The sequence below is a fragment of the Rana temporaria genome, chromosome 1 (genome assembly GCF_905171775.1).
Source record: "Rana temporaria chromosome 1, aRanTem1.1, whole genome shotgun sequence".
Classification (NCBI taxonomy): Eukaryota; Metazoa; Chordata; class Amphibia; order Anura; family Ranidae; genus Rana; species Rana temporaria.
The window spans coordinates 547,283,884-547,301,410 of NC_053489.1; the positions used below are offsets into that span (position 1 = coordinate 547,283,884).

The 17,527-nt window shown below is 40.3% G+C and overlaps 1 protein-coding gene across 1 annotated transcript in view; it reads left to right on the forward strand.

The window, feature by feature from the left end:
• The window catches only part of GALNTL6 (polypeptide N-acetylgalactosaminyltransferase like 6), a 1,588,031-nt gene that overhangs the window by 1,187,282 nt on the left and 383,222 nt on the right, over nucleotides 1–17,527 (forward strand). The window contains exon 6 of the mRNA XM_040333316.1: nucleotides 6,633–6,816. Coding sequence (XP_040189250.1) covers nucleotides 6,633–6,816 — 184 coding nt within the window. The remainder of the gene's footprint in view (nucleotides 1–6,632; nucleotides 6,817–17,527) is intronic.

Consider the following 17,527-nt stretch of genomic DNA (forward strand, 5'->3'; position numbering starts at 1 on the left):
TAGTACTTGGATGAGCAGAATGGATTGAGTGAATCCTCCCAGTTAATTAAGTCAGGGTCACCGGGTGACAGTTGAAGTGTACCTGTCAATGTCCCGGTCACCATATCCCCGATGGTTCGTTCAAGCCCCTCAGATAACCTGCCTCTGGGTTCTCCTTGAGCCAATCCCCCACCGTTCAGCACATAGCTTGGGATCTCTTCAATAGAGCCAGGGACCCAGCGAGTCACTGGGGCTTCTTTCAGCAGCATGGAACTCCGCGTAGCATGCGACCCCGGCCTGGTAGGCCATATCGCCGGGGTCTGTTGGATGCGCACACCCTAAAGGTGGGTGCCGCACCTGGAACCTGGAACCCGCGAAGAACAAAATAAATGGCATCTGCCACAGATATACTCTCCCCCAGCATGCCCCGCGAGGGAAAACCCCTCTAATTGGCTGCTGGGGAAAGGGGCTCTGCCAGAACCCCTCTAGCGCCAACTGTCGCCCAGGGGTGGGATCGGCACCCCTGGAGCGCAGACTGACCTACAGGACAGTTCAGGAATGACAGCAGCCCAGATTTAGCAAATTATGAATGGGAGCAAAAATAACTCTCCCATTCCCCACTAACTTTAGCGTAGTGCCCATACTGAAAGTAAGGGGGCGCTACACTTACATTAGAACAAAGCCCTCCAGTGGCACCCACACACCGCTGAGACAGCTGACATCTTCCCCAGTGTTTCTTCTGGAGAAACGACGCGGGCAGCCATTCCGTCAGAGTGCATGCACAGATGACAATCGGTGGGGTATACAGTAAATATCTCCTAAACGGTGCAAGTTTAGGAGATATTTAAAGTACCTATAGATAAGCCTTATTATAGGCTTGCCTATAAATACAAACACTACAGAAAGGTTTACTTCCTCTTTAAGGCAAATCAACAGTCATGCTACTTACCTTACTGAAAAGCCTACATCGGGAGACTCTATTCTCCCAACCTTGTCCGCTCAGTAGGTAACTATTTAGCTTGTTCTATTAATGTAGTCGCCTTAAATATATTATTTTAATCTCATCAATCAGTTGTGTATTGTGATGTGAGAACCCCTTTTACAGGTACAACACAATAATATAGGTTCCATGTTTCATTTACAAAGATGTTCAGCATCCTTACTAAGGAAAGTAAAGGGTGCTTTTTTTAAGGTGACTGCAGAGTTTCCCCTTCCGTTTATCTTGGGCCATTAATTTGATGAGAGGTTGCTATCTCCCCATATACAGCAGCTACTAGCTATACCATGACCTGGATTAATGAGAGCAAAGACTTAATGGGGATAGCAGATTTGACAAATATTTGCATAACAAGGGAGATGCACTTTAAATCACTGAAAACACACACAACAGGATGACCTAATTGTACGATAATGAGTCTTTTTGTTATTTCCTTTATGAAAACTGTTTTCTCCTATGTAAAACTCTTCCTAGGCCAATTTGAAAGGCTTTTTTTTGTATTCTGTAGACAAAAGACCATAGCAGATAAGAATATTAAGCTTACTTTGTTCCCTTATGTAATATAATGTCTTGAAAGTACCATGCACTACTGGAGTTTTTGAAGTACAAAGCAATATGGCTGAATTGTAAGAAAGTGTTTGATTAGTACTGTCTTGTTGAAACTTGAAATTGCAATTTTTTAAATATGGTTATTAAAATGCCAGTCATTCCCTCCACAACAGCCTTAATAGTTAGATGTCTCAATTGTTAGAATGTACTATAGTAAAAAAAAAATGCAATTTCCAATGTCAGCACATTGGAAATTGCATTTATTTGTTACATGTAATTATAGCAGTAAAACAGATAATGGCCACTTTATAAAAAATGTGAACTGCCTTTTATTCCTTTGCATTTACTTTTACATTAGATTTCAAGAACATACATAAAAGTAATGTCATTTTTTATACACCTTGTATGCCTCTTATTTTTCCAATGAGACCAGCCTTTGTTGAAAATATCCCCTCGATTAAAAGTTAAAGCCTGTAAAAATTGGCTTCATAATAGTCAATGGAATATTGACCACTGTGCTGAATTGCAGCTCAAATTTTCATGGCACAAAGGGCAGGAAGGGGAAAAATAAACTGCTGCAAACAAAAAAGAACCATTTGTTACAAATGAAGAATAAAATGTGAACTAGAAGTGGTGTTTTATAAAATGCATCAATGCATATTATGTAAAATAAATATCACTTTATATGATCAGAGACAAGAATACAATGGCAGTTTTGAATATGATGTAATACTGAGTGGCAGTTATTGTATTTCTATGTTGCTTCCATTTTTGCAGGTAATAAAACAGTTTATTGTGTATTTAGAGTGGTAAAGTTGTGTAGGTGTGCCTCAGTATTTGTGGTAGTCACTACATTTGTTACTATTGAAAGAATTATTGCCTTAGCTTTTGTGGAGCCTTGGGAATGGAGGTGTCCCATGTAAGATAATATACTGTGTCTGTCCTTCTGACCACTCTGTGGACTTCATCTTTAGTATTGTGTATACTAAGGGTGCTGCCTGTGGATAAAGCAACAGTGGGAACCACTTTTAGGATGCTCATTACTAAAAACCTGCCAGTCATCAGCATGCAGCAGTCAAAAAAATAGCAATGTACTAGGCAATCGAAGTATAGGCCATGACTTTATTACATGGAAGGTTGAAAGGTTTGTCACAAGGTAGATTCATCTTGTCTGTCCTGGTGATCAGTGTGATGGAAAATCCAAAATTGTTGTTTGAACAATAAGTGAGGGGAAATCCTTCAATCGGAACACCCATTCTGGTGACAACTTTGTGGAGATGTCCTCTAAATTCCTGTTGCATCCCTGTAACTGGAAGTGAAGAGAAATCTCTCCAATGGACTTCAGACAGAAAACAACAATTGATGGGGTTTTTCCCCTCCCAAAAGTAAAAAAACGTTTGGTCTATGCATGCACTTTAAGGCCCTCTTCACATCTGACAATTTTCGATCACAGGCAGAATCACCGCTATTCCTCCCACGATTTCAAATCGCATTGCAATAGTGGTAAAACTCACCATGTGTGTTTGGCTGCCTTTCATCTTTAGTGGCATCTCAGACGTGGTGCAGGTTTGCCACAATTGTCACTCAATAAATCATGTGGCAATCGTGGCAAACAGCACTACGTGAAGCTTGTCACCCAAAAGAAGCTCCTGCTCCTTTTGGGCGACAAGCTTCACAGGATTTAGTTTGCCACGTTTGAGGTGTCATTTAAAGTGAATGGCACCCAAACAGGTTTGGTGCATTTTGCCACTATTGCAGTGTGATTTGGAAATGTGGGCAGAATTGGGGTGATCACAAATTGCCAGATTTGAACGGGGCCTAAAGAAAGAAGCCTGTATTGGAAAAAAGGGAAACATCTATTACTGCCCTCTTTTTCTAATAATGCTAGTTGCTTGGCTGTTATACTTATCTAATACTTACAGCCCTGAACTGGGACAATAATGTCGATCTGGTGTTCTGGCTTCATTTTGAATTCAGCTAATATTATTAGGAACCAGTCAGCAATGGCAGCAAGAATTCCTTTAATAATGACAATCCAATTTGGGTCTGATTGGTTGATATAGGCATATGCACATTTCTGTTTTTTAATATTGTGTTACATAATCTCTGTTGCACAATGACCTAGCAGTGTATGGTGTAAATTGGTCACAACAGGGATCTTCTGTTTCAGAACCTCGATTTTGCCAGGGGGAGCATAAAGAACATATTATGCAATTATGAACACACTTAGAAGAATGTGATAAACCCCAATAATTTGCATAGGGACAACCATGTCCCATCTATGGTCATTCTTGCTAAATGCTTATTTAATACGTGAATTCAGTTTACCTAAGCAAACAACATATGTTACAATTGTATTATTCAATCTCAATATAATAATATTTAACATAAGAGCCTACATTATTATATATATATATATATTTTGTATTAAAATAAAATAGGTACACAAGGAAAAGAAAAGTGGGCCAATAATGTGCAGAATATACATAGTCCAAAAATGTCTTACCAAGTAATTTAACGATCACACAGACTGATCAGGAGGGGGTTACCTGATTAGGAGCATCATGTAATGAGCTGAAGTCCTGATGTGATGGGGATGTAGGTGTCTGAAAGACAAAGTTTTTTTGGCAGGAACGAGTTACAGTGGTAAATACCCTGGTGTAATTCACATGAAAAGGGGAGTGGGGAGTGATTTGGCTGTCAAACTCCATGGGGGGGGGGGTTCAGATTAGCCAAAAATGTAAATGTCAGCGAGAGGCAGTAAAAAAAGATGGTTGGACGTGGGGGAAGGAGTGAAAAGTGGAAAAGAAAAGAAGGAGAAGGAAAAAAAAGGGAGGGAGGGGAATAGAGAGGGAAAGGGAGAGGTTAAAAGAGGGAAGAAGGCACAGGGGAAATGTGGGTAAATTTGACAGGCTGTGGGATGCATGGCTTGCCACACCTGGCTTGAGTCCTACGGAACTTGTTCGGATGAGGCTGCTGGGTGGCATTTAGCTTGGGAGGGTGGGGGCGGGGGGCATGCAACTGGTTATGACCACTACCTGTTAGGTTCTTGACGGAGAGATTCATTGTTAGTGCATTCTACATGTTATGTATGATATGTCATATTGTTATTCCCTGTATGTTTTGTGAGCAATAAAAACTTCTTTGATTTAAAAAAAAAGAGGGAGGAAGGGAAGGAGAGAGTTATGAACAAACCGATGAAAACAGTCTGATGGACCGTTTTCATCAGACCAAACCGATCGTGTGTGGGCCCCATCGGTTATTTATCCATAAAAAAAAAAAAGCAATCTTGTTTTAAATTTAACCGATGGATACCTAACCGATAGAAAAAAAACGATCGTTAGTAGGCACAACCATCGGTTAAAAATCCATCCATGCTCAGAATCAAGTCGATGCATGCTTGGAAGCATTGAACTTCGTTTTTTTCAGCACGTCGTTGTATTTTACGTCACCGCGTTCTAACACGATAATTTTTTTAACTGATGGTGTGTAGGCACGACTGACCATCAGTCAGCTTCATCGGTTAACCGATGAAAACGGTCCATCAGACCGTTCTCACCGGATGGACCGATCGTGTGTACAGGGCATAAGAGGGGGGAGAAAAGAGGGGCAGGGGATCTTATTGGGATGGAGCTGTGGGAGCGGGGGTGGGGGGAAGGAGGGGAGTGATAGCTGGAGTGTGCTATATTATTATATTTTACCTACTGTAGAATGAATAATTTGTTTTGGTAGGTCACTACATAGTTGTTTGTAAATCCAAAAAAAAGAGTTTATAATAAGGGATCTATTTTAGAACATTATTTGAATGAATTATGTGAAGGCTGGACAAACTTTCCCTGTATTTTCGGTAATGGATTATTTCCTATAATGGTCAGCTCCATCTAGTGGCTAAAATGCAACATATTTTCCCACTGAGGTAGTTCATAAAACGATACCACATTTTGGCCACTAAATGGAGCTGGCAAACAGAGGGATTCATCTATTAGGCCTCGTACACACGACCGAACATGTCTGCTGAAACTGGTCCGCGGACCAGTTTCCGCGGACATGTTCGGTCGTGTTTATGGCCGACCGGACAATTTTCCGGCGGATCGGTCAGGTTTCCAGCGGACAAATGTTTCTTAGCATGCTAAGAAACATGTCCGCTGGAAGCCTGTCCGTCGGAAATGTTCGGTCGTCTGTACAACTCACCGGACATGTCCGCTCGGCCGAAAGCCCTCGCATGCGTCGAAGTGATTCGAGGCATGCGTGGAAGCATTGACCTTCCAGGGTCACGCATGTCGCCGCGTCATCATCGCGGCGACGGCGCGGCCACATCACCGCGTATCCTGTCCGCGGGGATTTCGGTTTGATGGTGTGTACAACCATCAGACCGAAATCTCCGAGCGGACATGTCCGATGAAAACGGTCCGCGGACCGTTTTCATCTGACATGTCCCCTCGTGTGTATGAGGCCTTAGAGAAAATATAGGGAACATTTGTGACATTTCAGCCAAATAATGTTTTATAAATAGACCCCTAAGTGTAATGTGAATGACCAGGTTTATTCACATACTATAACCAGCTGCCTGAAACAGTCAAGTGTGTTAGGCAATATTAAATATTTTTAACAGGTTAGAAAGAGAAGGAAAATAAATGATCAGAATGCTATAAATGTAGGTGCATTCTAATGCTTAACATGCTTACAAGAAATAAGCACTTCAGCACAAACCTAGAAAGATAATTCCAAAGCACAGCATCCTTCACAAGCTGTTTTGAGAGTATTTTAGACAGCAGTGCTTGTCTCTTCAAGTGACAGATTGAGGACAGCTTGCCGCAGCTGAATGACAGAGATATAAGTGGCTGGGCTTCTGATGCTCTCCCTGGGACACTGCTCCCCTAAAAAAAACTATAATTGTCTTTAATCACTGTCCAGCTGCATGAGGCATGGCATTAGATAGCAGTTCAAATCTGCTTTAAAAAGTAAAATGCTTTGGGGGAGCCACAGTAGTTCAGGGAAAAAAGACAATCATTGCATCCCTGGGAGATTCGCCGCAGTCAAGTTTCAATAATATGATAAATGAGTGGACTAAACATATCTTCCTGTATTCTGTGCTTTCATTTTTCAGATCAGATTGCTCTGAACCACAAAACAATTGTGTGTCCCATGATAGATGTCATTGACCACAATCACTTTGGATATGAAGCTCAAGCAGGAGATGCTATGAGAGGAGCCTTTGACTGGGAGATGTACTATAAACGAATCCCAATTCCTCCGGAGCTACAAAGAACAGATCCCAGTGAGCCTTTTGAGTAAGTAGAAATAAAAGTATAGAACGCACATTGTGTGATGATGGGCAAGGAGATAACAAAGCAGGAATAAAATACACTTTTAAGGATTCTAGTACTGGATAAATGTTATACTTACATGTAACTTATAGTAAGAATAATTGCTATGGAGGAGTTTTGCACCTCTCCAGGTTAAAGTTTCACAGAGGCACTTTTACTTTTATTGCTAAAGCGGAAAACTCTTGTTCTAAGACATATGGCACACCATTGGTCATGACCCTGGTCACTCAGTATAATTTTTTGTTACTTTGGAGCTGCTCTGAAAGGTTTACAGTCGTTCTGCTCTCTTATATATACAGCGTAAAAAACTCTATGATAACGTACACAAAAAAATAAGTAAATTAGGGGAATTATTTAGTAAAGCATATGTCAACACAGAAGTCAAAATGCATCTTTTCCATATTGGAGCAATCTTAAAGGGTAAGTTCACCTTTGTACATTTTGTTTTTTAAATTCCAGCTCCCATATGTATCAATAAAGCATTCATGTACTTTTTTATGTAAAAATATCAAAGCTTTCCATTAAATCTACAGTCTCTTACTTTTTCTTTTTTTAAGCCATGTTTCCAGATGTTTCCATTAGTAATGTCTTCTTCTTGATCAGACTTTGGGTCATGCAACAGGAAGGAGTTGACCAGCTGATCTCATTATCACACACTCTGCATCATCCACCCTCCCACTCCCAGGTGCACATTTTTTAAATGGAATGCAATTAATCAGTGATCACCTTTCTCACTAAATACAAAATATACAATCAGATTGCATAGTTTATGGCCATCTTTATACAAGTGCATAGGGACAGAAACACTCAGCTGTCAAGCCCCATTCACAACTTTGCATAGCGGGAAATCGCATTCCCAAGTGTGTTTTTGTTTTTTTAATTGGGGGGTGGGGCGTTTTGGAGCATTTTCACTCATCACACATTTGGCAGCCCATCCACCTGAATGGGCTGCCCTACACAGAGCAATTGCCCCAAAGAAGCTTCAGACCTATTTTTTAGAGTGGAGCTTGATGTGTTTTTTTTACTGTGATTTTTGGTGCAGCATTCACATCTAGCATAGTGGGAGCACACGTTTTGTGTCTCATTTTTCCTGTGACACACAACTGGCTTCACTACATGTGGTTAATGGGACATTTTGGCATTTTGTGTGTTTTATACTGCGCGTTTTGCAGCATTTGCCCCTTGTTTTTTCACATGGCAAAATGTGTGTTTGCTTCTGTGTTTAGTGTGCCGTTAACAATTAATGGCACTGAAAGCACAAATAGTAATTTTAGGTGCATAAAGATGGCCATACACTATGCAATCTGATTTTATATTGTGTATTTAGTAAAAAAGGGTGATGACTGATTGCATTTTATTTAAAAAACGTGCAGCTGGGAATGGGAGGGTGGGTGATGCAGGGTGTGTGCTAATGGGATCAAAAGTGTAAAAAGGTGAACTTACCCTTTAAATCTGATTTGCACATAACTGTTGCTCTTTCCATGGTTTCACTGAATGAACTATCACAAGGGAAACTCAAAACTGATACTTGGTAATTAGCCACAGCAGATGCACAGTCCTGTTTAGACACTAATACTCATGGTTAATTGAGATTGAGTGATGAATATACACAAATATATCACAAGAGATGGTATATTACGGAAAGTGGATACTGAGTAAGGGAAGGTGTGACACAATTACATCAATCTTCATTTTCTTCATTTATGTTATATTGGCCTCTTTAAAATGTATGTAGCTTGCTTTTTAATTAGGTTTATGGAAAGTGAAACTTGTGCAATGCCAAACATCTGTTCTATTTTTATTTTATATTGAAGTGCAGTACATCAAGGAACATTAGGGGAAAAAGGTTTCATCAGACATAGTCTTCACAGCAACTTTCTAAAACACTTTTCTCTACCATGTTGGCACTGTAAATAAAGCAGTGCATAAAGGCAACTTTCACAAAATCCATTAAGCCTCACCGTGGCCTTGTTTATTTCAGCTACACAGCACTTTACTGCAGATAGCAAATTTCTATAAAGCAAGCTTCATTATATAAATATTTTTTTTTTCTTGCTGCAAGAATACTAATATGCAATTTATTAACCATTAGAGTAGTTTCTATTTCCATACATCACTATTTTCTATATCGCTGCTCAAAGATTGGCTTTACTGTGTGCTATCCTTGTGTATAATTGAATAGACGTGGACTATAAGGTTATTTATGCTCACCCGACAGCCCTGATTTATTGTATGAACTATTTTCAGCTGCATGTTGAGTTAAGTGTACTCATGAGGTTCATGGCTAAGTCTTCTTATTCAAAGAATTGCAAAAAAACACAGAAGAAAAATCAAGCCTTTTCCAGTTAGAATAGATGCAACAGGAAAAAAAGATTATTCCTCAGAAAATATAGGTATAAATTACACCTGTCATGAGAGAAGAATGAGTGCTGGCACTGGTTGTCCAGTTCTAAAAATATGTTTTGCTTACAGGAGTGGTCATCAACCCTGTCCTCAGGGCCCACTAACAGGCCAGGTTTGCAAGATAGCTTAAATACATCACAGGTGATATAATTTTCTGCTTAGTGATTGCAGTATTCTAGTCTGCATCTCCCCCAAGGTAATACATAAAATCTGGCCTGCTTGTGGGCCCTGAGGACAGGGTTGATGACCACTGGCCTACAGTATTAATTATGGCATAAAATATTGATTTCGTTTTATTCATAGTCTTTTGACTAAAATGCCATTTTAGTTTTAGTCGTATTTTAGTCATCTGAATTGTTGAAGTTTTAGTCACATAAAATCTGCAGTACATTTTAGTCGGCTAAAATCATTTTAATTGACTAAAATCAAATGCGTTTAGTTAAATTGTAATGCAATTTTTAAGCACGTGTCTAGAATTTCCAAACTCATTATAGACTCCTGGAGTAAAAATCTAATATCATGTTATTATTTATGGTATTAAAGTTTGAACAAACTACACAGACACTCTGGACGGTGGTCTAAGCAGGTCTGTAATGCACAGTGCTCTGGATGGTGGTCTGAGAATGCCAGTTATTGCTGCACAATGCTCTGGATGGGGGCCTGAGAAGGCCTGTAATGCACACAGTGCAGTAAAGGGGTTGTAGCGTTTTTTTTTCTAAATAGCTTACTTTAGGCTAGTGCATTGTTGATTCGCCTACCTTTTCCTTTGATTTCCCTTCTAAATGTTTTCTTTATTTCTCTGAATTTCTTACTTCCTGTTTCTCCTCAGTAAGCTTGCCCTCATCATCCATGGGGGTTAGTCAGCCAGAACAGCTTACTGAGGAGGAACAGGAAGTGAGAAATTCAGACAAAGAAAAAAAACATTTTGAAGGGAAAGCGAAGGAAAAGGTTAGTGAACCAGCAATGCACTAGCTTAAAGGAACCTATTTAGAAAACACAAAACAAACATTTACAACCCCTTTAATGCATACCCCTAGATGCAGCCTGCCATGGAATGTTCTTATCTTCTTCCCTGTTCCAGTGATATTTACTGTGTAGATGTGCTTGATGCCACACAGACTTTGACTGGTGAGGTCAAGGTCCCTTTCTTACAGCACATGCACACCATGGTCCTCTTCATTTCTATGAGTGAAGCATACTCACAACTGTCTCTAGCTTTTACAGTGGAGTGCTGCTCACCTTTAGAAATGAATCAAGCCATGATGCATTTGTACAGTCAGAAGAAGACCAAGGGCCGGATTCAGATATGAGATACGACGGCGTATCTCCAGATACGCTGTCGTATCTCTGAGTGCGGGCCGTCGTATCTATGTGCCTGATTCAGAGAATCAGTTACGCATAGATTTCCCTAAGATCCGACCGGCGTAAGTGTCTTACACCGTCGTATGTTAGGCTGCGTATTTACGCTGGCTGCTAGGTGGCGCTTCCGTATAGTTACGCAAGGAATATGCTAATGAGGTATTTACGGCGATTCAGAAACGTACGTCCTGCCGGCGCATTTTTTTACGTCGTTTACGTTAGGCTTTTTCCGGCGTAAAGTTACCCCTGCTATATGAGGTGTAGCTAATGTTAAGTATGGACGTCGTTCCCGCGCTGAGTTTTTAAAATGTACGTTGTTTGCGTAAGTCGTTCGTGAATAGGGCTTTGCGGAAGTTACGTTCATGTCGAAACCAATGAGGCTTTGCGGCATAATTTTGAGCGTGCGCACTGGGATTCTTTCACGAACGGCGCGTTGGGCCGTTCACAAATTTTTTTAAATACCCGGGGTCAAGTGAAATTTAAATAAAACACGCCCACAACATCCCCATTTGAATTAGGCGGGCTTACACTGCCACACATACGTTACACCGCCGTAACTAAGTTCTTTCTGCATACGGAACTTGTGCCCAAAGTTACGGTGGCGTAACGTATCTGAGATACGTTACACCCGCAGATAGATAGACAAATCTATCTGAATCCGAGCCCAAGTGTTTTTGTTTTCCCAGCAAAGGCTGTGGGGCACCAGGCAGCAACACACAGTGCATATCACTGGAATGTTAAGGAATGTAATGGGAGGAAGGTACGCATTTTACATGGAGTCTATATTCAGGCAGGTGGTGGCATTCATTAAAGGACAACAGTACTAAAGTTATAGTTGTCCTTTAACTATATACTTTATACTATATACTATATGCTACTTACCAGGTATGTGACTTGATGGGTTTTACTTCCTCTTTGTTTCCCTGCAAAGGTAAAGCATAATGGGCTACTATGCACCGCATAGTAGCCCATTATATGACACTTACCTGCAGGAGAAGCCCACAATGCCCCCGTCTTCCTTCCCATTGTCCATTCTTCACCACTCTTCCTTCCGGGGCCCGCAAACTCCAGCTCTGTGACTGGCCGGAGTCGGGTGATGTCACTCCCGCACATGCGTGCGGGAGCCGCCTGTCACTGCATGACCCCAGCTTGAAACGGCACAGCGTGCCCTTTCAATTCGGCGCATGCGCAGAAGAGGCCTTCATTCGGGGACATCAGGGATATCTCTTAAACCGTGGAGGGTTAGGAGATATTTCAAGCACCTACAGGTAAGCCTTAATCTAGGCTTACCTGTAGGCGAAAGTTGTCCCTGAGGGTTTACAACCACTTTAAGTAGGCCATCCATCAATACAACAGCCCAAGAACTATCATTCTCAGAGCAAGAGGTCATCAATGGCTACATATTTCTTTCATGACAGGTGAAAAGTGTGCCAAGTAACCTGATAAGAAATGTTACCAGTGTTATATGATTGTGCAGGGTGTCCTACTGGGTGCATACCACTATGCTTACAACTTGCTTTGTTTGAGAATTATGCTGTTATATATATGAAATTCATCACCAATCTCTCCAACAATTCTATTGGCAAAGTGAACTAAAACATTACATCAATGAACATAGAGTAGAATAGTTATTCAAATTTCATTTTTACATATGACAAAATCTGTCAACTTTTAATAGGAACATTTTGAGTTGACCTAGCAACAGATATATTGTTTCATATGTAAATGTATGCATTCTATGTAATGAATAAGTGTTGCTCTTACAGATCCTGTAATCTCCATGACAATGTCTTTATCGTCCTTTCTCCCTAAAAGACATTTTTGTTCAGGTATCATTTAGGACCAGCATCTATTTACAGGACAGGTGTTGACCCAGAGATGGCCAAGGATGCCTTACACTCTGCTCACTGCTATAGATTCACACATTTCCAGTGTAGAAATCCATAATACTCACAAAACTAATTTCATCTGCTGCTTCTCATTCTGTGACCTATCCACATAAACATCACCTTTTCACATAGATTAGTCCCCTCTACCCTTACCCTGTGACATGATAGAATACTGCAGGGAACAGAGTAATAACTGGGGAGGAAAATATTTCATCCTTCTTTTAGCAGATTGATGACAATATTCTTCAATTATTCTACGCTTGGGCAATCTTTGAGCAATATTTAAAAATACCTACTGTATAATGTACCCCGTAAACTGTTGCTGTTTACTGTGGCATGGCAGAAATGTATGCATATAGAGTTTTAAAGTTACTTATTGGTTGACTTTAAAAAGTTGCACATATACTTCTTGAAATACCTGTTAACGTGAGCAAATTATATACTTGTGACTTATAAGATGATATCTTTTATAGATTTTCTACAGCATGCATCAAAAAGGTATTCATCTCTATACTTCTCATAGACGCTGTAGTAGCACTTGGGCTCTTTGGGCAAAGGTCTAATCAGACAAACACAGTCAAGTTTATTAGGCACAGCATTATGTTGTCTTGCATTTATTTTTTTTGCATTTACTCCACTTATACCATCAATCAAGCAATTCTCTCAGACTTTTAATTGTTAGGAAAACCAAGGGTTAATCGAGCGCACTCCGGATAGGGTTGAAAAAACTATTACAATAGGGGGGGGATGGATAGTGTATTAAGGAGGAAAAACGGAATATATTAGTCCATTAGTCCATTACATGATGTCCATGTAAAAAAACACACTATACTACCTCAGAGAAGGCTGCCAGCTTGCAGATAGAAAATGGATCTGAAATAGTAAGAAAGGAAAAAAGCAGCGCCTTCGAAGCGTAGTAATTGAAATATGTATTCAAGGAACACAAATATAGGAATGACACTCACAAAATAGCTAAAACATGGGGCTTATCTGTAAGTTTTTTTCTTCCGCTATGTCCCTGGATACGGTTGATGCTTCGTCTGCCTATGATGTTGTAAAGCGAAATCTCCTCTGTTGGCAGCGGTGGTGGAATCGCACACTCTCGGTGAATGGAGAAGGAGATCGGTGTTCCATGGAGCACAGCCGTGGGATGATGTCACTTCCGGGGAAAAGGTCACGGGGAGGTGCATGCGTTCGAAGCATGCGTGCTTCTTCATCAGGCTCTATGGGGGCCATCTTAGACCGTAAATATAGCAAGCTGGACGTTATCTTATTTGGCATGGAAATTGATATACACACCTCAACGGAAATAGCTGGACCTGACTGGGAATATGGCTTAATAATTTAAACAGTTAATATTAAAAAACGAATATATATATATATATAAATTGTATATATAGAAGAATTGATATAAAAAAATCATATAAAAATTCACATAAAAATTCATATAGAAAAATTCATATAAAAATGCATACAATCTATAGCGCAAAGAGCGATCATGGGTAGTCGCTAGATAAATTGATGAGAATAAAAAAAAAAAACATAAAATAAAATATCAAATAAAATTCGATATTGATCAAAACACACCCCAATGAACCTAATCATAATATTATACCTAAATGAAGATGCTATGAAATTTTGCTGCATGTGAGTGTGTGACGACCCTCAAGCTAGAGATGCGCACAAACATACGCATACGAGCGCGTCAATATACGCACATGGAATAGTAGAATACTGGCGCCCCCAGGGGGGGCATATAGCATACGTAAGTGTATAAATATACACTCACATATAGATGTACACTATTATGCGTGCATGGGGAGCATACAGAGAAAAGGAAAGAGAGAGAGCCCGACCTGGATTGAAATATAAATGCTCACAATCAGGAGCATACTGGAAATGCTTGCCAAACTAGATGATGAAATCAAAATAATGTCAACCAAACTTGAATGAACAAAATGGTAAAAATTCTTAGAGTAGAATGTTAATTTCTAACCCCTCATTCAAGCCCCCTGGGGAGAGGCTATCTAATGTATAGATCCAATAATTTTCTCTTTCACATAACCTCTTGTAACGTTCTGCTTGGGGAAGGTGTTTAGAAATGGCTTCTTTAACCCAAACACGAAGCCCCAAAGAAGACTGCTGATGAAACTCTGAAATGTCTAGCAACACTATATTTGTCACAGCCTTTTTCTACAAAGTTACGATGTTCTCCAAACCTCTTACGTAGGGTATGGATGGTGCGGCCAACATAAAAAGGGCCACAGGGGCAAGTCAAGCAATATACCACATTCCCCCGAAGAGCATGTGAAAAAATCTGGTATAGTATGTTGCTTGCCCTTGCACATGAAGTTCTTCTGTCTGTGGGTAACGTGGTTGCAGGTAAGGCATAAGGCCTTTTTACACTGATACATTCCCTTCACATTAAAAATGTTAGGGAAGCGCTGGCCCGAGGCCCTAGAGTTTTAATTTTGCTCAGGGCTATTTGGGCCTTGATGTTTTTGGCTCTTCTATAGCTAACTACAGGGCGGTCTGAAAGTGTTGATCTGAGATGAGGATCTTCACTTAATATGGGCCAGTGTTTGGATAAGATCCTTTCCATTTTCCTAAATTGACTATGGAATTGGGTGACAAAATGAACTGGTTGCATATTTTCATCCTGTCTCTTAGTTTTTTTATATGCTTCGAAATCGTGCACCTCCCCGTGACCTTGTACCCGGAAGTGATGTCATCCCACTGCTGTGCTCCACGGAACGCCGTCCTCCTTCTCGATTCACCAAGAGTGTGTGATTTCACCACCGCTGCCGACAGAGGCAAGGAGCTACGGAGATTTTGCCTTACAACATCACAGGCAGACGAAGCATCAACCGTATCCGGGGACATAGCGGAAGAAAAAAACTTACAGATAAGCCCCATGTTTTAGCTCCTTTGTGAGTGTCATTCCTATATTTTTGTTCCTTGAATAAATATTTCAATTACTACGCTCAGAAGGCGCTGTTTTTTTCCTTTTACTTGTTAGGAGCCTGGAGGTGCACTGTGCCCCATTTGCTCTGCACCCATAGTTTCTATTAAAGTGGTTGTAAACCCACTTTTTTTACTTTTACCTACAGGTAAGCCTATAACAAGGCTTACCTGTAGGTAAGGAGAATATCTCCTAAACCTGCACGGTTTAGGAGATATTCCCCTCGCAATGCGCCGCTGATTGCAGCGGCGCATGCGCAGGGGGGATCTACGGCAAAAGGACCGGCAGCCGCCGGACCTTGCCGAATTTAAATCTCCTGTGCGCATGCGTGGGAGTGACGTCATCGCCGCTCCAGCCAATCACAGCGCTGGAGCGGCGATACCCGGAAGACATGCCGAGTCAAGATGATATCTCGCTCGGCGTGGACCAGGTAATTTCTACACACCTCGTTCCGAGGTAAGTATTTCATAATGAGCTAATATGCGGTGCATATTAGCTCATTATGACTTTTGCCTTGCAGGAGAAAAAAAAATAAAACATTTTTGATGCAGGTTTACAACCGCTTTAAAGAAAGAGTAAGTAAATCCCTTCAATGAACACAGAGACTTTGCATTATTTCTATAATGAGTTAAGCACAGATGGACTCCTGAGCCACAACATCTTGCATGAGATTTTTATGTTTTCAACAGACAATGATGTTTCCTTGTCTCCTTAAGACAAGAACTATTGGGGGGATTCAAGAAAGTACCAATAACCAATTACATTATAACAGTAGTGCTCAATTAGAAATATAGTGGTCACATGCTATAATGAGTTGACTATGGAAAAATGTACTGTGAATGAACACAGGGACTTTGCCTTATTTCTATAATGAGTTCAGTACAGATGGACGCCTGAGACATAACATCTTGCATGAGATTTTTTATATATTCAACAGACAATGATGTTTCCTTGTCTCCTAAAGAAAATAACTATTGGGGATTCAAGAAAGTACCAATAAGTAATCGCATTGTAACAGTGGTGTTCAATTAGAAATGTAGTGGTCACATGCAGGCCTGTTGACTATGGCAAAAAGTTATGTGAAAATATTTTTTGTTTTTTACCTTCATCCACTAATTGTTAAAAGAGTCGTTAGGGAAAAATAGTCAAATTCTGCAACAACTCTACCAATTGCACGTTACGGTGCAATAAAAACAAGAATCATTGAGGCTGCTTCTGGTGCCCAACATGAATTTTCTGCTAATGAATATTACATGTAATTTATGTCATAAGGTAAACATATCACATGGACTCCACACTACGATCAAGTAGGGCAAAAAAAAGGAGAGAAGCTTTCATGAAGGTAAAGCAAATATGTTGTGGAGTCACAGAAAAAAAAGGTTCTCACTGATTTATAGCAGACACCAAGTAGTGCCCAGAATTTGATTTTCCTGCACAGTGCCAGTGCACAGTGCCACAGTCCACAGCTGCTAACTCCAAGAAAACCCTATCAGCATAGCATGAAATCCTTTCTTCTTCTCCTTCCCACAATGCAGTGCTTGGAGTCTAAGCAAACAAATGCCAAGGCCAAGAACTGTTACCTTGGGGAGGGTAGAGGAGGAATACCCAGCCATATGCATACATTGAACTTCAGATCACATCTATAGTTGGAAAGCTGCTTTTTGTGATAGGATGTTAATGTCTTCTATTCTTGTGAATGTCTGAATTTGGCTTTTATGTTATGGTTCCCCAGAAGTTTTTTCAACGCTAAAATATCCACTGAGATCACTGAATCATATGGGTTATTTATTAAAATCAAATAGAGTGTGGTTGCACTAATTTCCCCCAGAGCTTAGTGAATGTGGTAAAGCTCTCCAATCATGTGCAAGCAAAAGTGCATTTTTTTTTCTTGTACCTGATAAGGTATTTTTTACAAAAAGAAGGCTTGCCACATTCACTAAGCTCTGAGGAAAATGAGTGCAACTGCACTTGCAAAAATGCTAGTCTATTTGCCTTTAGTAAATCAACCCTACAGTTTTCAATAAACTTGCTTGAGGTAGGAGGCATTTGCTTTGCTTGCTTA